At 40.5% G+C, this 14,646-nt stretch overlaps 1 protein-coding gene and 1 long non-coding RNA gene across 2 annotated transcripts in view; one reads left to right on the forward strand and one right to left on the reverse strand.

Annotated features, from left to right (window-relative positions):
- Positions 1 to 7,741, forward strand: part of CNTN3 (contactin 3) — a 111,929-nt gene extending 104,188 nt beyond the window's left edge. Inside the window, exons 16-21 of the mRNA XM_063348405.1 lie at positions 330 to 564; positions 740 to 855; positions 1,804 to 1,990; positions 5,259 to 5,371; positions 6,864 to 7,032; positions 7,603 to 7,741. Coding sequence (XP_063204475.1) covers positions 330 to 564; positions 740 to 855; positions 1,804 to 1,990; positions 5,259 to 5,371; positions 6,864 to 7,032; positions 7,603 to 7,703 — 921 coding nt within the window. The 3' untranslated portion in view covers positions 7,704 to 7,741. The remainder of the gene's footprint in view (positions 1 to 329; positions 565 to 739; positions 856 to 1,803; positions 1,991 to 5,258; positions 5,372 to 6,863; positions 7,033 to 7,602) is intronic.
- LOC134521685 (uncharacterized) overlaps positions 7,041 to 14,646 on the reverse strand; it is a 34,718-nt gene continuing 27,112 nt past the window's right edge. Inside the window, exons 4-12 of the long non-coding RNA XR_010072832.1 lie at positions 14,330 to 14,429; positions 12,982 to 13,103; positions 12,191 to 12,710; positions 11,976 to 12,079; positions 11,733 to 11,784; positions 10,527 to 10,653; positions 9,733 to 9,987; positions 7,585 to 7,720; positions 7,041 to 7,213 (exon numbers count right to left, since the gene is read on the reverse strand). This is a non-coding gene — a long non-coding RNA (uncharacterized LOC134521685). The remainder of the gene's footprint in view (positions 7,214 to 7,584; positions 7,721 to 9,732; positions 9,988 to 10,526; positions 10,654 to 11,732; positions 11,785 to 11,975; positions 12,080 to 12,190; positions 12,711 to 12,981; positions 13,104 to 14,329; positions 14,430 to 14,646) is intronic.

The raw sequence follows: 14,646 nt of genomic DNA on the forward strand, positions 1-14,646 counted from the left end.
TGTAATAGTTGACTAAGCAATTTTTAATTTTTTATGAACTATGAATTGTGAAATTGAAAAAAAAAATACCTTATTTACTGAAGAGTGTCTGAAAACTTAGTAGAAAACAAGGCATATACCTGAAAATTGTTCTCTTCCTCAAGTGCAAACCTTAGAATAGGTTCGAAGCAACATGTTTTCCTCTGCTGTTAACTTGCTGATGGAATGATCCCAAATTCAGTACCAGAACCTGGTTACAGTCACATACTTCAGTCTGTTGGTACCTTCTTCCTGCAAAACGTGTCCCATGCTGTATGGAGCATCCCAGATTTCTGTTGCTTTTCTCACAGCCCATCCCTGAAGAATTACAAAACGGAGAAGGATTTGGCTATGTCGTTGCTTTCCGCCCCTTTGGCACCACAACATGGATCCAGACTGTGGTCACCTCTCCTGACACACCAAGATACGTCTTCAGGAATGAAAGCATCTTGCCCTTTTCCCCATATGAAGTCAAAGTTGGTGTCTACAACAATAAAGGAGAAGGGCCATTTAGTTCAGTAACCACAGTTTTTTCAGCTGAAGAAGGTATGTGATTGAGTTATCTCCAGATTGACTGAGTTGCCTTCGGATATTAAACATGAGATGTTTCATCAGAGAATGTAGCCACAGTTAATAGAAATGAGATCACTTGATCATGGACGTGTTTATTTCCACAGTCACCAATGCTGCTGCTCTCTCATTTATTGATTTCCAAATGCAGAGCCAAGCATAGCACCCTCCGGGGTGTCTGCGACAAGTCTGTCATCCTCTGTCATCGAGGTCTCCTGGACAGCCATTCCCTGGAAGATGAGTAGCGGAAGGTTACTGGGTTACGAGGTAAATGCATTTAAAATACACTCCCATGTCTTGTGGGAGAGTGTCTGGGCCATGACCCAGGAGGCTGGTGCAGGCTGATGGCCAGAGCGCAGCTGAGCATTTAACCCAGTGCGTGTTTCACTTCTGCAGGACCCTAGAGTATGGGGAATGTTGTCATTGCGGTTCCTTTCCAGGGACAACTGATAGCTGTGGCGTTTGGCACTAGGTCTGGGCCTGTATCAAGTGTTCTGTGGGGAGGACGTTCTGCAAGACCCTCCGCTGATGGGCTGCAGGACTTGGGACTGAAGACACAAGTGATCTCTCAGCCCAGTCCTTCTCCCCAGAAATTTTCCAGCTATTCAGAAATCAAGATTCTGTTAAACTGAATTTTTTCACAAAAATATTTGAAAATCAAAGCAAACAGCTATAGTGTTAGGCTCTAGAAATACCTAATTTACAAAAGATTATTGCACATCTAGCTTTCTGGCCCACCTACACCAAAAAGGATATTTTCTTCTAAGTACCTTTGAAAATGAAGAACGCAGTAAAATTGCGTTTTGCTTCCTTGCAGATAGTCATGTGTCTGTCTAACAGTATTTTCAAACAGACATATTTTTCAGAATTACATTTACTTCCAAAGAAACCATTTTCTATGATACAGTTTTCTGAGTTTAACTTCTTTACTTTTTAGATGAAGTAATGATTTTCATCTTGTCACTTTTTAATTCAAGCAAGATCTAATATTTTGGTTCCCTTTTTCCTACAGTCACACTAAAAACAGGAGCAAGCGTGAAAGGCAGAAGGATAAGAATTATTTTTTACAGAGTAAACATATTTTTGAAACTTTAATGTATTTCTGCCTTTTTCAGCTGAGAAAAAAAAATGCACTTAAAAGAGTCAAATGCAATGCTGTGGGTGAACAGTCCATTCCATGCAAGATTTTAAATGGTTTTGTTTCATATCTCCTAGGTTAGGTACTGGAATAATGGGGGAAAAGAAGAATCTTCAAACAGAGTCAAAGCTGCAGGGAATGAGACATCAATAAGAATAACAGGTTTGAAGAGCAACTTAGCATACTACACAGCTGTCCGTGCTTACAACAGCGCTGGAGCAGGTCCCTTTAGTGCCACAGTAAATGCTACCACAAAAAAGACACGTAAGTACCTGAATTTAAAGTGGGGAGAGACAATGGTGTGGTAGCACTTGCGGGGAAATGAAAAATAGGCGCATTACTGGGAATCACAATACGCATAAATGACCTAAATTTTCATACAGACTAAAGGAGTTACACAATTAAATCGAGTATAGATCTTCCATTTTCTACCCTCTGCTACTTTAGTGGGATGAGTAAGTAAAACTCAGCTGTGCCGGTGGAGCTGCAGTTAAGATTTATAATTTCCGCATCAAACCATTATTATTCTTCTAGTGACTGGAAGAATGCTAAAAGAAAAATTTCTGTTATTTGGAAGGAAAAACACAGCAACTTGTTGAATTTTTCAGGGTTTTATAACATATTTATAAGTTCTCTAGGGCATGGCTTTTGAAATGCAATGATCCTTATACAATTCATGCAAAACAATCCTTCATGTCCATTGTTTCCCCTTGAACAAATGACTCAAGAGGCCACTTTACTATTAAAAGGAGAAATTAAGCTGGAGAACAGCTTGTCAAAAGGGTGCACTAATTTTTCTACAAATGGAAATATTTTTAGTATGCTCTTGTGTTGTAATACAACTCAGAATCAGTCATCAGTCTTGAAGTATTTCTGTCAGACTCACAAGAATGTACAATTAAATCTGTCCGAAAGGTCAAATTCCCTGGAATAGTCATTTAACATCCTTCTACCAAAAGTAGTCACATCATCAATATTATGAAATAAGCTAGTTTATCAGAAACTATTATATGCAGAAACAAGTGTCCCTCTCTGTCACTGACGACTAAGCCAACTCAGATTAACATATTTGCTAGAGTTTAAATATATTACGTGCATAGTTACCGTGAACTGGCTGATCAGCGGTAACTCACTGTCTGTAGCCTGTACCTAACATGTGATGGAAAGGTCTTCCTAATTAATCATCCTTGTAGCTACTGGCTGCTCACTAGAGGTTGTGCCAGCCTGGTCAGGGATTTTTCAGTCCTTTTTTAGTGAACGCTGCCTTTAGGATGTGTGAACGAGAGCTGGACAAGCACCTGATCCCACTGATTTGAACAGGATCTGCATCAGGCCCTTAGTCAACAAGGCTGCTATTTGAAATAATTAAAAAGAAAAAATTAGTTGTGTTATGTCCACGTATCTTGCTAGTGACTAAAGAGAGCAAAACCACTGCAGTACAGTGTAATGTCAGACAGAAGGATTCTGCTACTAGTTGAATTAACTAAGACAAATAATTCTCTGTACCGCTGCAGCAGAAACTGATTTTTCATTTGATCAATCCCAATTTCTACCTTAACTTGAATATTTGTGATTGATGTGTTTTTCACTGCAAAGGATGTCCATGCACCTTTGCCTTTACATTCACCACGTGACCTACACGATACTTCTTAGTATTAACCATATCAGGAAACACAAATACTTAACTTCAGTTGGCAGTATATTTCAAGATTGAAAATTCAGTGTTTGTCTTTGACCGTAAAAGTGTCTCTGCTTTTATATTTGAAATAAGCATTCGTGTTCCTAGCCCAATATAACAAGTGTAGTGTTGTTTTCTAAAATATTGCTATGTAAAATGGCAAATAACTGGGGAAGACTTGCCTAAGTTTATAAGGCGACATGTTACAATTATTTCATATTGAGAAGGTCTTAAAGTACAAGAAAATGTTCTGTCCATCGTTTCTAATTCAGAGAAATACTAGTGTACCTCACCAACCTGAAGCATCTGAGGAGTCTCAGAGAAATCCATGTAGCTGATTTGGACGTGGACTTACATGACGTGGTGGTTCAGGATCTGACCTACTATAAATTACGTTCTGCAGTTCTGAACACTGAAGATTACTGGAAATTTTGGTATCTGAAGTGAACTGGAGCCTTCTGAATCACTTCCATAAGTCAAGTGGTAGATAGAGGCTTACTGGGTTTTATATATAATTATTAATATGGCATCTGAAAAAATGAAGAGTATTTTGTTGTGGATTTAAAAGAATGACTCATTTCTTTTGAAATTCAGCTTTAATATCTGAGTGTGAAAACTATTCATATATATGCTGTAATATTTAATTCTCAGGAGTAAAACAATCTCTTACATTTACAAAAAGTGGCTATTAGTGCATCAGTTAAAAACCTATTTAGTATATAGAACAAGGCCAATACTGCAAAAACTTACCTGTGAGTGGTGGTTTGACTTTAGCATAATTCTTTTATGTCTTGTTCTTACATTTTTGCGTCTAGATTGTGTTAAGTATAATTCAGGTGGGTTTTGATCTGACTGCTCGTGGAAAGAAGGCAGGGAGCTACCTGTGTGAAAGAGTTTGAAAATACAAGACGGGAAAAAAAAATCCCATAAGCACATGCCCGGGAGTGTTTAAAACCACTGTCAGTGTTTAATACTGGAACCTTCAGCATCAAAGTGTAGCACAGTCCACCTAAGCAGCAGTTGCCTCCACTAGGTGACAGCAACAGTAAATTGTTTTCCTTAACACATTTAGAAAAGATTTTAATCGTTGATTGTGTCACTGCGTGACCCATTTTCTGGGAAACCAACTTGAGGCATCTTAAGAGGTTTGTACTTACCTTCACCTTCCCTGAAAGCTTGGCAGTTTCAAGATATATTAAAGCGTACAGCCAAAAGCATACTGCTCCTTTTGAAAATAACAGTCTCAGATTGTTAATGAACAAAAAAACCACAGTAGATTTCCTTGGCCGAATCCCACTATTGTTCCAGCTGCAGATACAGAACTGGTACAGACTGCGGTTCAAAATCACACCTTGAGTTAAAAGAACAAAAAAAACCTGTCAAATATTTTTACGTTACAAACATGTAAAAGTAAATCAGCATAGCGTGTAGATTTGAATATTGACTAAGGCTAAATTTGTCTAATAAATAATCTATTGTGAAGTATTTGCTTATTCTTGGCAATACACTAAAACCAGAAATCGTCTGTTACCATCGTTGGTTTCATTAGAATTTGCTCTAATTGATCACCCGTGTCCCAAGACACATGCTTTTGTTCGGCTGTATTTAATGAAGGACCATCAACAGATAATGCAACTTCAGAAATAACATTTATGTGCCATTCTATTTTTCCTTCTTTCTGTTTTTCCAATTTAGTCTCTGAACCATAAAGTGTACAAGCGACGAGGCTGCACTGGAGTTGCTTTTGCATCCAACACGTAATGACAGTCAATTACCTGAACTATTATTTCCTACTGTAGAATAAATCACTAATGCCAATTACATTAAAGTCATGCTTTTATTATGTGTTTGAAGCACCCAGTCAACCGCCGGGAAATGTTATGTGGAATGTCACCGACTCCAGAGTAATCCTCAGCTGGGAGGAAGTCAGAGCTATGGAGAACGAGTCCGAGGTGACCGGGTATAAGGTAAGTGAAAACAGGCCAGTGACATACCTGAAAGCAATCCAGTGTTTGCCTTTTCTTGTTGATTTGCAAGGCAGTAAGTTCAGAAGATGCACAAACATCTAAACCATTTCAGTAGTGTCTCTTTTTTATAGATTTAAATCATATTCTAACCGTGTCTCATAAACCGTGGTGCTCTTACCATTACTGGTTCACTAAAAGCCTTTTCCTCCTCAAGCAGACAGAGCCAGGACTGCAGGCATTGCTGCCAGCTCTTGGAATCCCACTTGTCCAAATGTATAACACTTGGATGTTATAACATATATAATACTTATTATAAACATAAAAAACTTATCCCAATGTATAACATTTGGAAAGAAAGCAAATAATCCAAGATTTAGCTGATGGATATAGTTTCCATTGCTGGCCAGGTATATTTTATTCATATCACATAACATCAAACTGATATTCTTAAACCTTTTTCTTCTTGCCTACTGTGGGACATGCTCATTGGCTTGATAGAAACTACATTACTACAGCTGCTCTAAATCTGATCAGCGCACAAATGGCCAAGTATTTAAATGTCATATATCTTAAGTATGTTTAAGAGAATATCTGAGGGTGTTCTCAATGAGCAGCGTACAGCTGGACCCCACATGATATATTCCTGCATAAAAGATTTATGCTGAAGACCTGACTGTGCTGTGTTCTGAGGTGTATTGGCAAGAAATACATGTTTACAGCTTAGATAAGCCACCTAGTTTCATAGATAGTAGCTGACCTAAAAACTTACCATGAAGAGTTCCAAACTAGCATACTCTGTCTCCCACAATTTGGGTTCCCCTGAGGGTAACAACCATTGCTGAGTATACAAGGATAAACCGAATTTTGATTAAAGCTGGTTAATTTTACTGAAGTAAAGCACTTAGGGGGTCTTTTTTATCACAGAAGGCAAGGGCAGTACGGTTAACAAAAGTTGGTTTGCCAGGAAGGGAAGAGCCAACAAATGACACTGAAAATGCCAGAGCAGCCATAGCTCTACCTCCCGTTCCTTAAAACGCAGGACCCCAGCAAACGCTGTTAGGTTTCGTGACACAATAATCACTCAGCACTTGCAGAACATCTTCCAACATAGTCTGTAATTTTGATTAGTTCTCTCCTTCCCAAACCATGTACTGGCATAAGCAGTTGATCTAGATAATGACAGATTCCAAATGATGGGATAATTTATAGAACAATACATTATTGACGTACTCAATAGAATATATTACTCATTTGTTATCATTATACATTGTGCCATTTTAGATTAAAGCTGGAATAAAAGAGCTTGATCGGTGTTACTTTCTTTCTTTAAATGTAATTCTGCCCTATAATATTAACTGAAAAAAATCAGATCTTTTCTCTCATCAGAGTTTTTTGAAGACTGAAACCTTGTTTCCAAGGAACACATATAAAAATTGCAGGGCAGGTCCTCGTGGAAGAGATGACGCATTTCAGCTGTTTGCTTGTGTGGCAGGTTTTGTACAGGACCAGCAGCCAGAGCGACATGAACGTGCTGAACACGGACAAGACAACCGCTGAACTTCTGCTCCAGTTTAACGAAGATTACATTATAGAAGTAAAAGCAACAACTGATGGCGGAGACGGCACTAGCAGCGACCAGATCGTGATTCCCAGACTAGCCAGTAAGTTGAAGCCGAATCACTATTATTTTGCCACGTGTTTATGCAGGGTCCCCAGCCACTATCAGAACCTCCTTTATACCAGCCACGGTATAGAGAGACACGTCCCTGCCTTATGAATCATTACTGACTTTGCAGTTGACACCCAGCGGCTGTCACAGCTTGTCTTTGCAGGAACTGAGTCCTTACAGATGGGGAGAAAAAAGAATTAATGCTTCTATGTTATATGGTAATAACGTAATAAAAAGAAAAGCAATTAACAGTCTTCATGCCCTTACACATGACAAACTTCATTCTATTGAACTGGTAAATTACCATGTAAATCAGTATTAAAAATGTTAGATTTTTTTACTTTTCTTTTTTTTTTTATTATTACCTTGAAAGTAAAGACCATTTGTACAGTGTCAGCATTTTGCAATACATTTCTGTAGTTTTAAAATATTTAGTGTACTTTTGTGAATTTTAATTGCTTGTCAGAAATAATAATTTACAGTAATTTTTGCTTAGCATCGAGGAAGAGTAATAATTTGACTCACGCTTTCATTTAATCCTGACCTTTTTCATTTGTCGCAGGTATGGATGCGAGAGGTTCTGGTCCTTCAGTCTTGAATATCTTCAGTGCATCCAGCTTCTTACCAACAATACTTTCCTTGATTCTTAATTCAGTGTTGTGATGATACATTTTCATTTGCTGGCAAAGGAAAAAAAAAGAATCGGTTACTACAGAAAAGTGCTTTTTTAAAAAAAAAAAAAAACTGCAGTGGTTAATGCATGTTTTTCTTCTATCCTGACGTGTTTTTAAATTCTTTATATTTCACTGTAGGTTGAAGTAAAAAATATCGTATGAAGTTTAGCAAATCCTTTAAAAAGGAAACTAAAATGCCTTAATACTTGAACCAAAGGAGTTTACATATTACATACGTCAGATACAATGTAAGAGAGAGGGAGAGCAATGGCACTGGGATCAGAGTTCCGAGGAAGAGCTTAGCTCAGAGAGAAACTCCATTTTTGCAGCGACACTGAATTCTTTGGGGTATGTTCTGCGTTGTTACGATAACATTCTACATGCGAAAGATGAAATCAGAGACGTGGCATTTCAGTAGGATGATAACATGTCGACCAAGTGGCCATTCTTAAGTCGGTGTCATAATCCGGTAGGCTTGGATCAGTTTTCTTACTGCCCTTTATAGAAGTTATTATAAATCTAGCAAGAAATCAAAGCTGGAAGGTAGAGAGAGTCACAGTCTGGATGTTAGTTTTGCACCGCCCACGTTGGGGTGTCCAGGAGGCCGGGCTTCCACTCTTAAGAAATGATTTCCCAGCCGTGTTTCAAAGGCGACTCTCTGTTTTATCGCAGCGTACGTTTATGTACCTTTTCAAACACCTACCCTTCCTCTCCAGCAATAGATTTAGAAGTTAATTTCCTTATATCCCCACCTTATATTTCTTAATCAGGCTGTTTATTCATAACCGAGTTCTCCCACCTTCAGGATCATTTTTGTTGCCCTTCTCTGAACTCCGGTCAGTGTGTTCCACTAACAGAAGTGCGCCGCTGTAAGCGTTAGTGAAATGCGGTTGCACCATGGCCTTACGAAAGGGGACTGCTACCACCTCCCTACCTTGTGGTGCTTCCAGATACACAGCCCCAGATTAGCTTGCGCTTTTGTCTACTGCACTGCACTATAAACTCGTCCTTAATTCAGTGTTACATTCATAATTCTCCTTCCTGCTGCTCTTTAACCGATTCAAAACTGTCACCTGGTCTGGCATTCCAACGCACCCCGGTACTGTCATATGATTCTGGTACATTTATGGCAATACTATAGGTTATAATAAACAAATTACACAAAGACACTTCAGGCTTGCTATTATAGAGAAATCTGTGCTTTCTTTCATAGCAATATATTAAAGATACGTTAAACCCGGTACATGTGACTTTACTCAAATCAGCCTTTCAGCCACCTTTGAGAGCTGCCCACGCACGCGGTAGAGCAAGTGTTCATGTGACATAAAGCAGATCCTTTTTAAATGTTTTGGTTTTTTTTTTTCATCTCACAGTGTTATTACAACACACAGAAAAATAAAGGGAGAGAACCAGGATTAATGAAATTATGGTAGCACTGTAGAAAAAAATACCTTGATATGCATTCAAATAGCAAATTACCTTATTAGTATTACATCCAGATGAAAGTATGTGCTAACTGTTGAAGTAAGCAAGATCTGTATATACTGTACATATATAGTTATAAATGGCTAGTTGCTTTTCAATGTGGCTAACCAGTGATGTTTTCAGACACTTGCAAATGGGGGGGCGGGTGGGAGATGGAAAACCAGGTGTTACTAGTAAGTATATAGATATGTTTCATGCAACAAAGGGTGAATCTTTCTATTCTTGTTTCACAAAATTCTAGTCCATGTTCCTGTATTGCCATTTTTCACGCGATTACATTGTATTATTTAATTTCTAGTTATATATCTCCATGAGATATGTACCGAGTACCTTGTTTCATATTGAAAAGTTTGAAATTTATCCTTAAACTTCCAGTTGTGTGTGTATCCTATGGTTATCTGTATGCATTTTTTTCTATTACTCTAATAAAATATTTATTACATTGAGGGATACCAGAATATTTCAAAGTAGTATTGCTTGTCTGTATTATATATTTGCGCACACAGGGATTTACTGCATCTAAAAATCCTCACCTACGTTCTTTGTAGTATTTCTCTTGCCGTGGCAGGAGAGGAGTGGTTTCCCTCGCGGTAGCTTTGCTGCCCTGAGACGGAAATTCTAACACGTATACCCAGAAATCTGCAGAAATCGGGGCAGGGACCCGAGGTTCTGCTGCAGCTTCCCAGCTCCAGCTCTGCCGTGGTGCAGGTTTGCGGCACCACAGACACAAAGCCCCTTCCCTTCCCGGCTTGGTTTCCCCTCTGTCCAATTAGCCTCTTTCCTTGCCTCTGAAACAAAGAAAAAAAAATATATTGAAGAAGAGTTAGTTCTTTATAATAATTTGTTTACTATATCCCTATTTAGCATTAAATTGCGTGGCTTGTTCTCCCTGCAAATTGCCTATTCCGTACGTACCGCGGCTTCCCATAAAGCCAGAGACTTTGAGGCAGTAAAACCTCCTCACTGGGAACGTGGGCAAAACAGAACTACATATTTTAAGCGTTTAAAGCATGGCTTCTACCTGCGTTAATAGGGAGCTAATCCAGATGCTGCAGTAAGGGTTAATAGTAATTCCAACATGTTTACAAGTGTAGACACAAGAGGCAAAACTGAAGGAATTTTTCTATAGTAAATCAAGTTTTCCCTTTCAGATGGTTCAAGGGGGACACCTGCCTTGCTCTGTATTTCCCCCAATGTTCAGATTCGTCTTCCTTTAAATTGACTTCTGTTTGTTCCTCATGTCGTGTTAATACAGTCAATGTTTATTTCAGTAATAAAACTGACTTAATTATCCAGGGAGAGCTGAAAAAAAAGAAAAAGTTCTTACTTGGAAAGTACAGGAGGAAAAGGTGAAGAGCCAGTACGGGATAATGTGACAGGTCCCTGCACCTGCCCACCTCTTGCCGGCTTTTCCAGAGCAGCTTCTGACACTAACCAAGTTCAGCAATTCACTCCTGGGGAGGAAAATTAAAAAAAGAAAGAAAAAAAATCAATGATAATAAAAAACGGGAACAACATTGCTTGTATGCCTGGAACTGCGGGTGCTGGGGAAGGTGTTTCTGCCATCTCACTTGTACTTGCACCAAAAATAGCCAGCACTTTATCCCTCATAATTGCTATTATTTGAAATCCAGTGAGACAGAATAGTAGGGTTGAGTTGTAGTTTTTAGGAAACCGCCATTGTAGAGCGTATTCTTTTCAAGACCCTTTCCAAAGCGGTAGCTGTGTTCCTCCAAGCTGGGGGAGCAGGGCAGGGGAGCCCCCGCCACTCGCTGGGATGGTTCGGACCGTGACTCAAAGGGTCATGGTGACGAGGAGAAAGGACACAAACCAGTCCTGCCACCACCTGGATGCACACCAAAGAAAAACAAATTTGATACAGCTTAAAAAAAAAAAAAATACGTTTGCAACGGCGCATGCCGCCTCTGGAAGCTGTGACAGCCTTTGGTGGGAGCCGGTACTGGGGGTGATGGGAGTGCTGGGGTTTGGGATTTGGAGATCTGGGGGGTGAGGACCATTTGTTAGGTTATTTTAGGTTTAAAGGTTTTACAGTTTCTCACCCTGCACCACTATTCCCCCAAAGTTTGTTTTCTGAAGGGTTTCCTGTACCACCTGTGTAACGTGGCACCCTTTATACGAGGGGACTTGGTAACTCCTGTACTTCCGCGGTCTGAATTTCTCAGAGGTAGCTAATATACGAATTTTTAAAAAAGCCTTTTTCTTTGGACGGTTTACTCTGTCGGATACATTGCGAACACGCAGGATCCTCTATGAATACAAAATGAGTTTAAAAACTAATATCACTTTAGCCCTAAGAAATATTGGAGATCTCCATTTTCTACTTAATTTGCCTTTCAGTGGCAGAATGCAGACGTGGGCAGTGCCTGTCAGGTTATATATGTTATGTCTTAATAACAGGCAATAAAGCAAGCTGTCCTGCATGAGGGAGTGCATTAATCTGACAGCTTTCTGTCTGAAATAAATAACAATGGAATATTGTGAAAATAAAATGAGTTTGTAAACAGGCACCTACTCTCTTAGGAGAAACAACCTCCTCGATTGTTTTATGCTAATGCTCTGAACTCCTGAAAAGCAATAAAAAAGGATATGTTTAGTAGAGATATAACTGAATGTACGTTATTGTTGTTCTATTAAGCCTGCTTGATAAAAAGAGGCACTACTTTTCTTTAAATCTGATGCATATACAGTGCAGGCTGCAACACGATGGGTGGGAGGTGGGACACCACTTATCTCTATCTCCAACTATCAGACTTACCCTCTTGGGAAAGAGCTTTTCTGCAAAGACTTTTCTTCGCAGTTCTTAGGTGCCTTCCCAGTGCGCGTACAGCTTGGGTCTCACCGGGATGCGGGAGGTACAGCCTAGAAAAAAGGACAGATATTTGTCTTTTTCCAAGCTGAACAGCTATTTCACCAGCCTCAGCAAGCGGCGGCTGCTGCACCCTGCGCCTATGGGAGCTATTCATGGCTCACCTTCGGCTTGGAAGCCTTTCCCAAGGTCAGCTCAGGATGCGGACACCTTGTTTGCGTCGGTGGGACCGGTCGCTCCATCAAAGCACTGGCTGCAGGACGAGGAGGTGGAGGCAGATGCTCCCTTGGCATCTCTCCCAAAGGCCAGCGTGTCCCCCGTCTATCTCCAGGAGACACCCTCGGCGTACACATGTATGTCTGCACATAAGTATACTTTCCACAAATACAGACAGTTGAGAGTCTATAATAACCCCAGCCTGTCACCAGTTTTGAGTCTATTTTCATGTTTTACTGACAGTATTGCCAGTCCTCTGACTCCTGTCCTGCCTCTTGTTAGGGGCATCAAAAAGTTCCCCTCCCCAACAGTTTGATATTTCTATAAACAGACACTCGCCTTCCCCGTCATGGGTCCTCTTCATCAGCTTTAACCGCCACGTTGCACTGTCTGCGATGGCTCTTATTGTAATTCATACCATGCTCTTCATTTGCTTTGGTTTTGAACTCTCTCTGTTTTGAGACTTTTCTGTTTGTGCATGAGAGTGTTTCGTATTAGAATTTCACAAGACCTTCATGTGCATCTTTCCTTTGTTTTCTTCCCATCTCTAAGGGTCAAGAAAACTTGATAAACTCATTTGCTATTAAATTTCTTTTCTTGAGCTCCTTGCTGATCTTTTTGAGATTGAGAAGTATCTTTTTTTTTTTATTAAATGCACAAGTATGGGAGACGCGCCAGTAACCCTATGTAGCATTACTAACACACTTTCTTCCCAATGTACCTAAGATTATTTTCTTACCCTTTAAGAGCATAATTAGTCCCGTGAGGTCTGGACCATGCCTGCTGTCTGGGCTGTGCTCTTCATTCCATCTCGGCGATTAATTCCCTTTGGGTGGGAGAACATCAAGGCATTGGGAAATGCTGAAAAAGGCAGAATCAAAAGCATCCCGGTTAGGAGCCAATAGACAGGATGCAACTTCGAGATGTTCCCTTATTAATTCAGCCCATGATAATTTAAACTCAAAGCAACTCCTAGGACAAGGGGACATCCCAGAATTGTCCATCAGGAAAGAGCCCCTTTTGAGAGAGTCCAGCTCCTTGCTGCCAGCTCAGCTTCTCCAGCCTCCCAAATCCCACTCCCCCGGGATGCAGAATGACCCAGCTGCCAGAGGAGAAGGGACACAGAGTCGCTTCCCCCCCTCCATTGCTGAGGGTGCAGGGCTGGCACCCTCCAGCAGCACAAGGGGAGGGTTTGCACACCCTTGGTCAAAGGTGGGACCTAAAACCAGCCTCCAAACCAACTGGCCATTAATAAAAATGCAAACATTAAAATGCTTCCTTTGAATGAAAGCTCTCCCCGAGCCCTTAACGCAGCAGCATCCTCCCGCCCCGGGACTCGGGGGGCCCTGGTGTTCTCCCCACCTGCCGCGGAGCTGCAGCACGAGGCGGGTACTTCAAAGCCCATGTCGGGACTTATTTTAGGCCCTCTGAACTCCTCGCTCTGCAGCCCTAAACAGAAGTGCAGATTGATTCTTCTTTGTCACCTCCAGGGAAGGTGCTGCCAACGCTCCCCTGAGGTTCGAGCACCTAAATGAGCTCCCCCTGCCCATTAATTTCAAAGGAATATCGACAGGCAGGAAAGGCATTCATCGGGATTGCTCACCCTGGTGATTTCATTTTAGGGGATCTTTCCGTTTTATGCTGGAACACAAGCAATGACCTGTTACATCAGCTAAAGACATAAAAAGAAACGAGGCAGAGAAAATAAGGGAAAGCCCTCTCTTTCATGCCCTTTATAATACAAATAATAAATCATTTTCCCAACTGAGGACCTGTAAAAGGAGTCTATCAAAAAGGATGTGTGTTTAACAAGAATTTCTCTCATTAGCAATCCAAGGAGGGCCACGGTTAAAGCAGACAAATAATTTAATTTTTGTCACACTTCCTAACATTGCCACCAAACCGAGGCATTTAAAGTTACACTTGTCACAACACAAATTATCTATTTCAACAGCAGAGCTCTCAGCTGAGTGAACGAGTTCGTCTGCAGTGAGAACAGATCATTTCATCAACTGCATCTGATCGTCATTACTTTTTGGATATAGGACGTAAATCGACTATAACGACAGAAAATATGGCTTTGGTACCTTTACAGCAGCTTCATATGAGACAGAGGGGAACTCTTCTGCCACAGCCAAAAGCTTCTGCTCATGTACTGGAAAACAATGTCGTGGGGTTTTGTGTTGCCTTGGAAACATGAAAAATAAAGCGCCATTAATTATCTATTTTTAAGCAATCAGATTATCCAGCGCTGAGGGCCTGATCCAAGGGTAATGAACCCCCTACCCCAGTTTCAGCAGACTTTGATGGATCAGCCCTTCTGAACAAGGAGAGGAAGACGCAGAACAAAGCTCAGCCAAGTTTTATTTCTGACTGCGGGTTCCAGAGGAGTTACCAGAAGGCA

This window comes from Chroicocephalus ridibundus, chromosome 10 (assembly GCF_963924245.1).
Source record: "Chroicocephalus ridibundus chromosome 10, bChrRid1.1, whole genome shotgun sequence".
Taxonomy (NCBI): domain Eukaryota; kingdom Metazoa; phylum Chordata; class Aves; order Charadriiformes; family Laridae; genus Chroicocephalus; species Chroicocephalus ridibundus.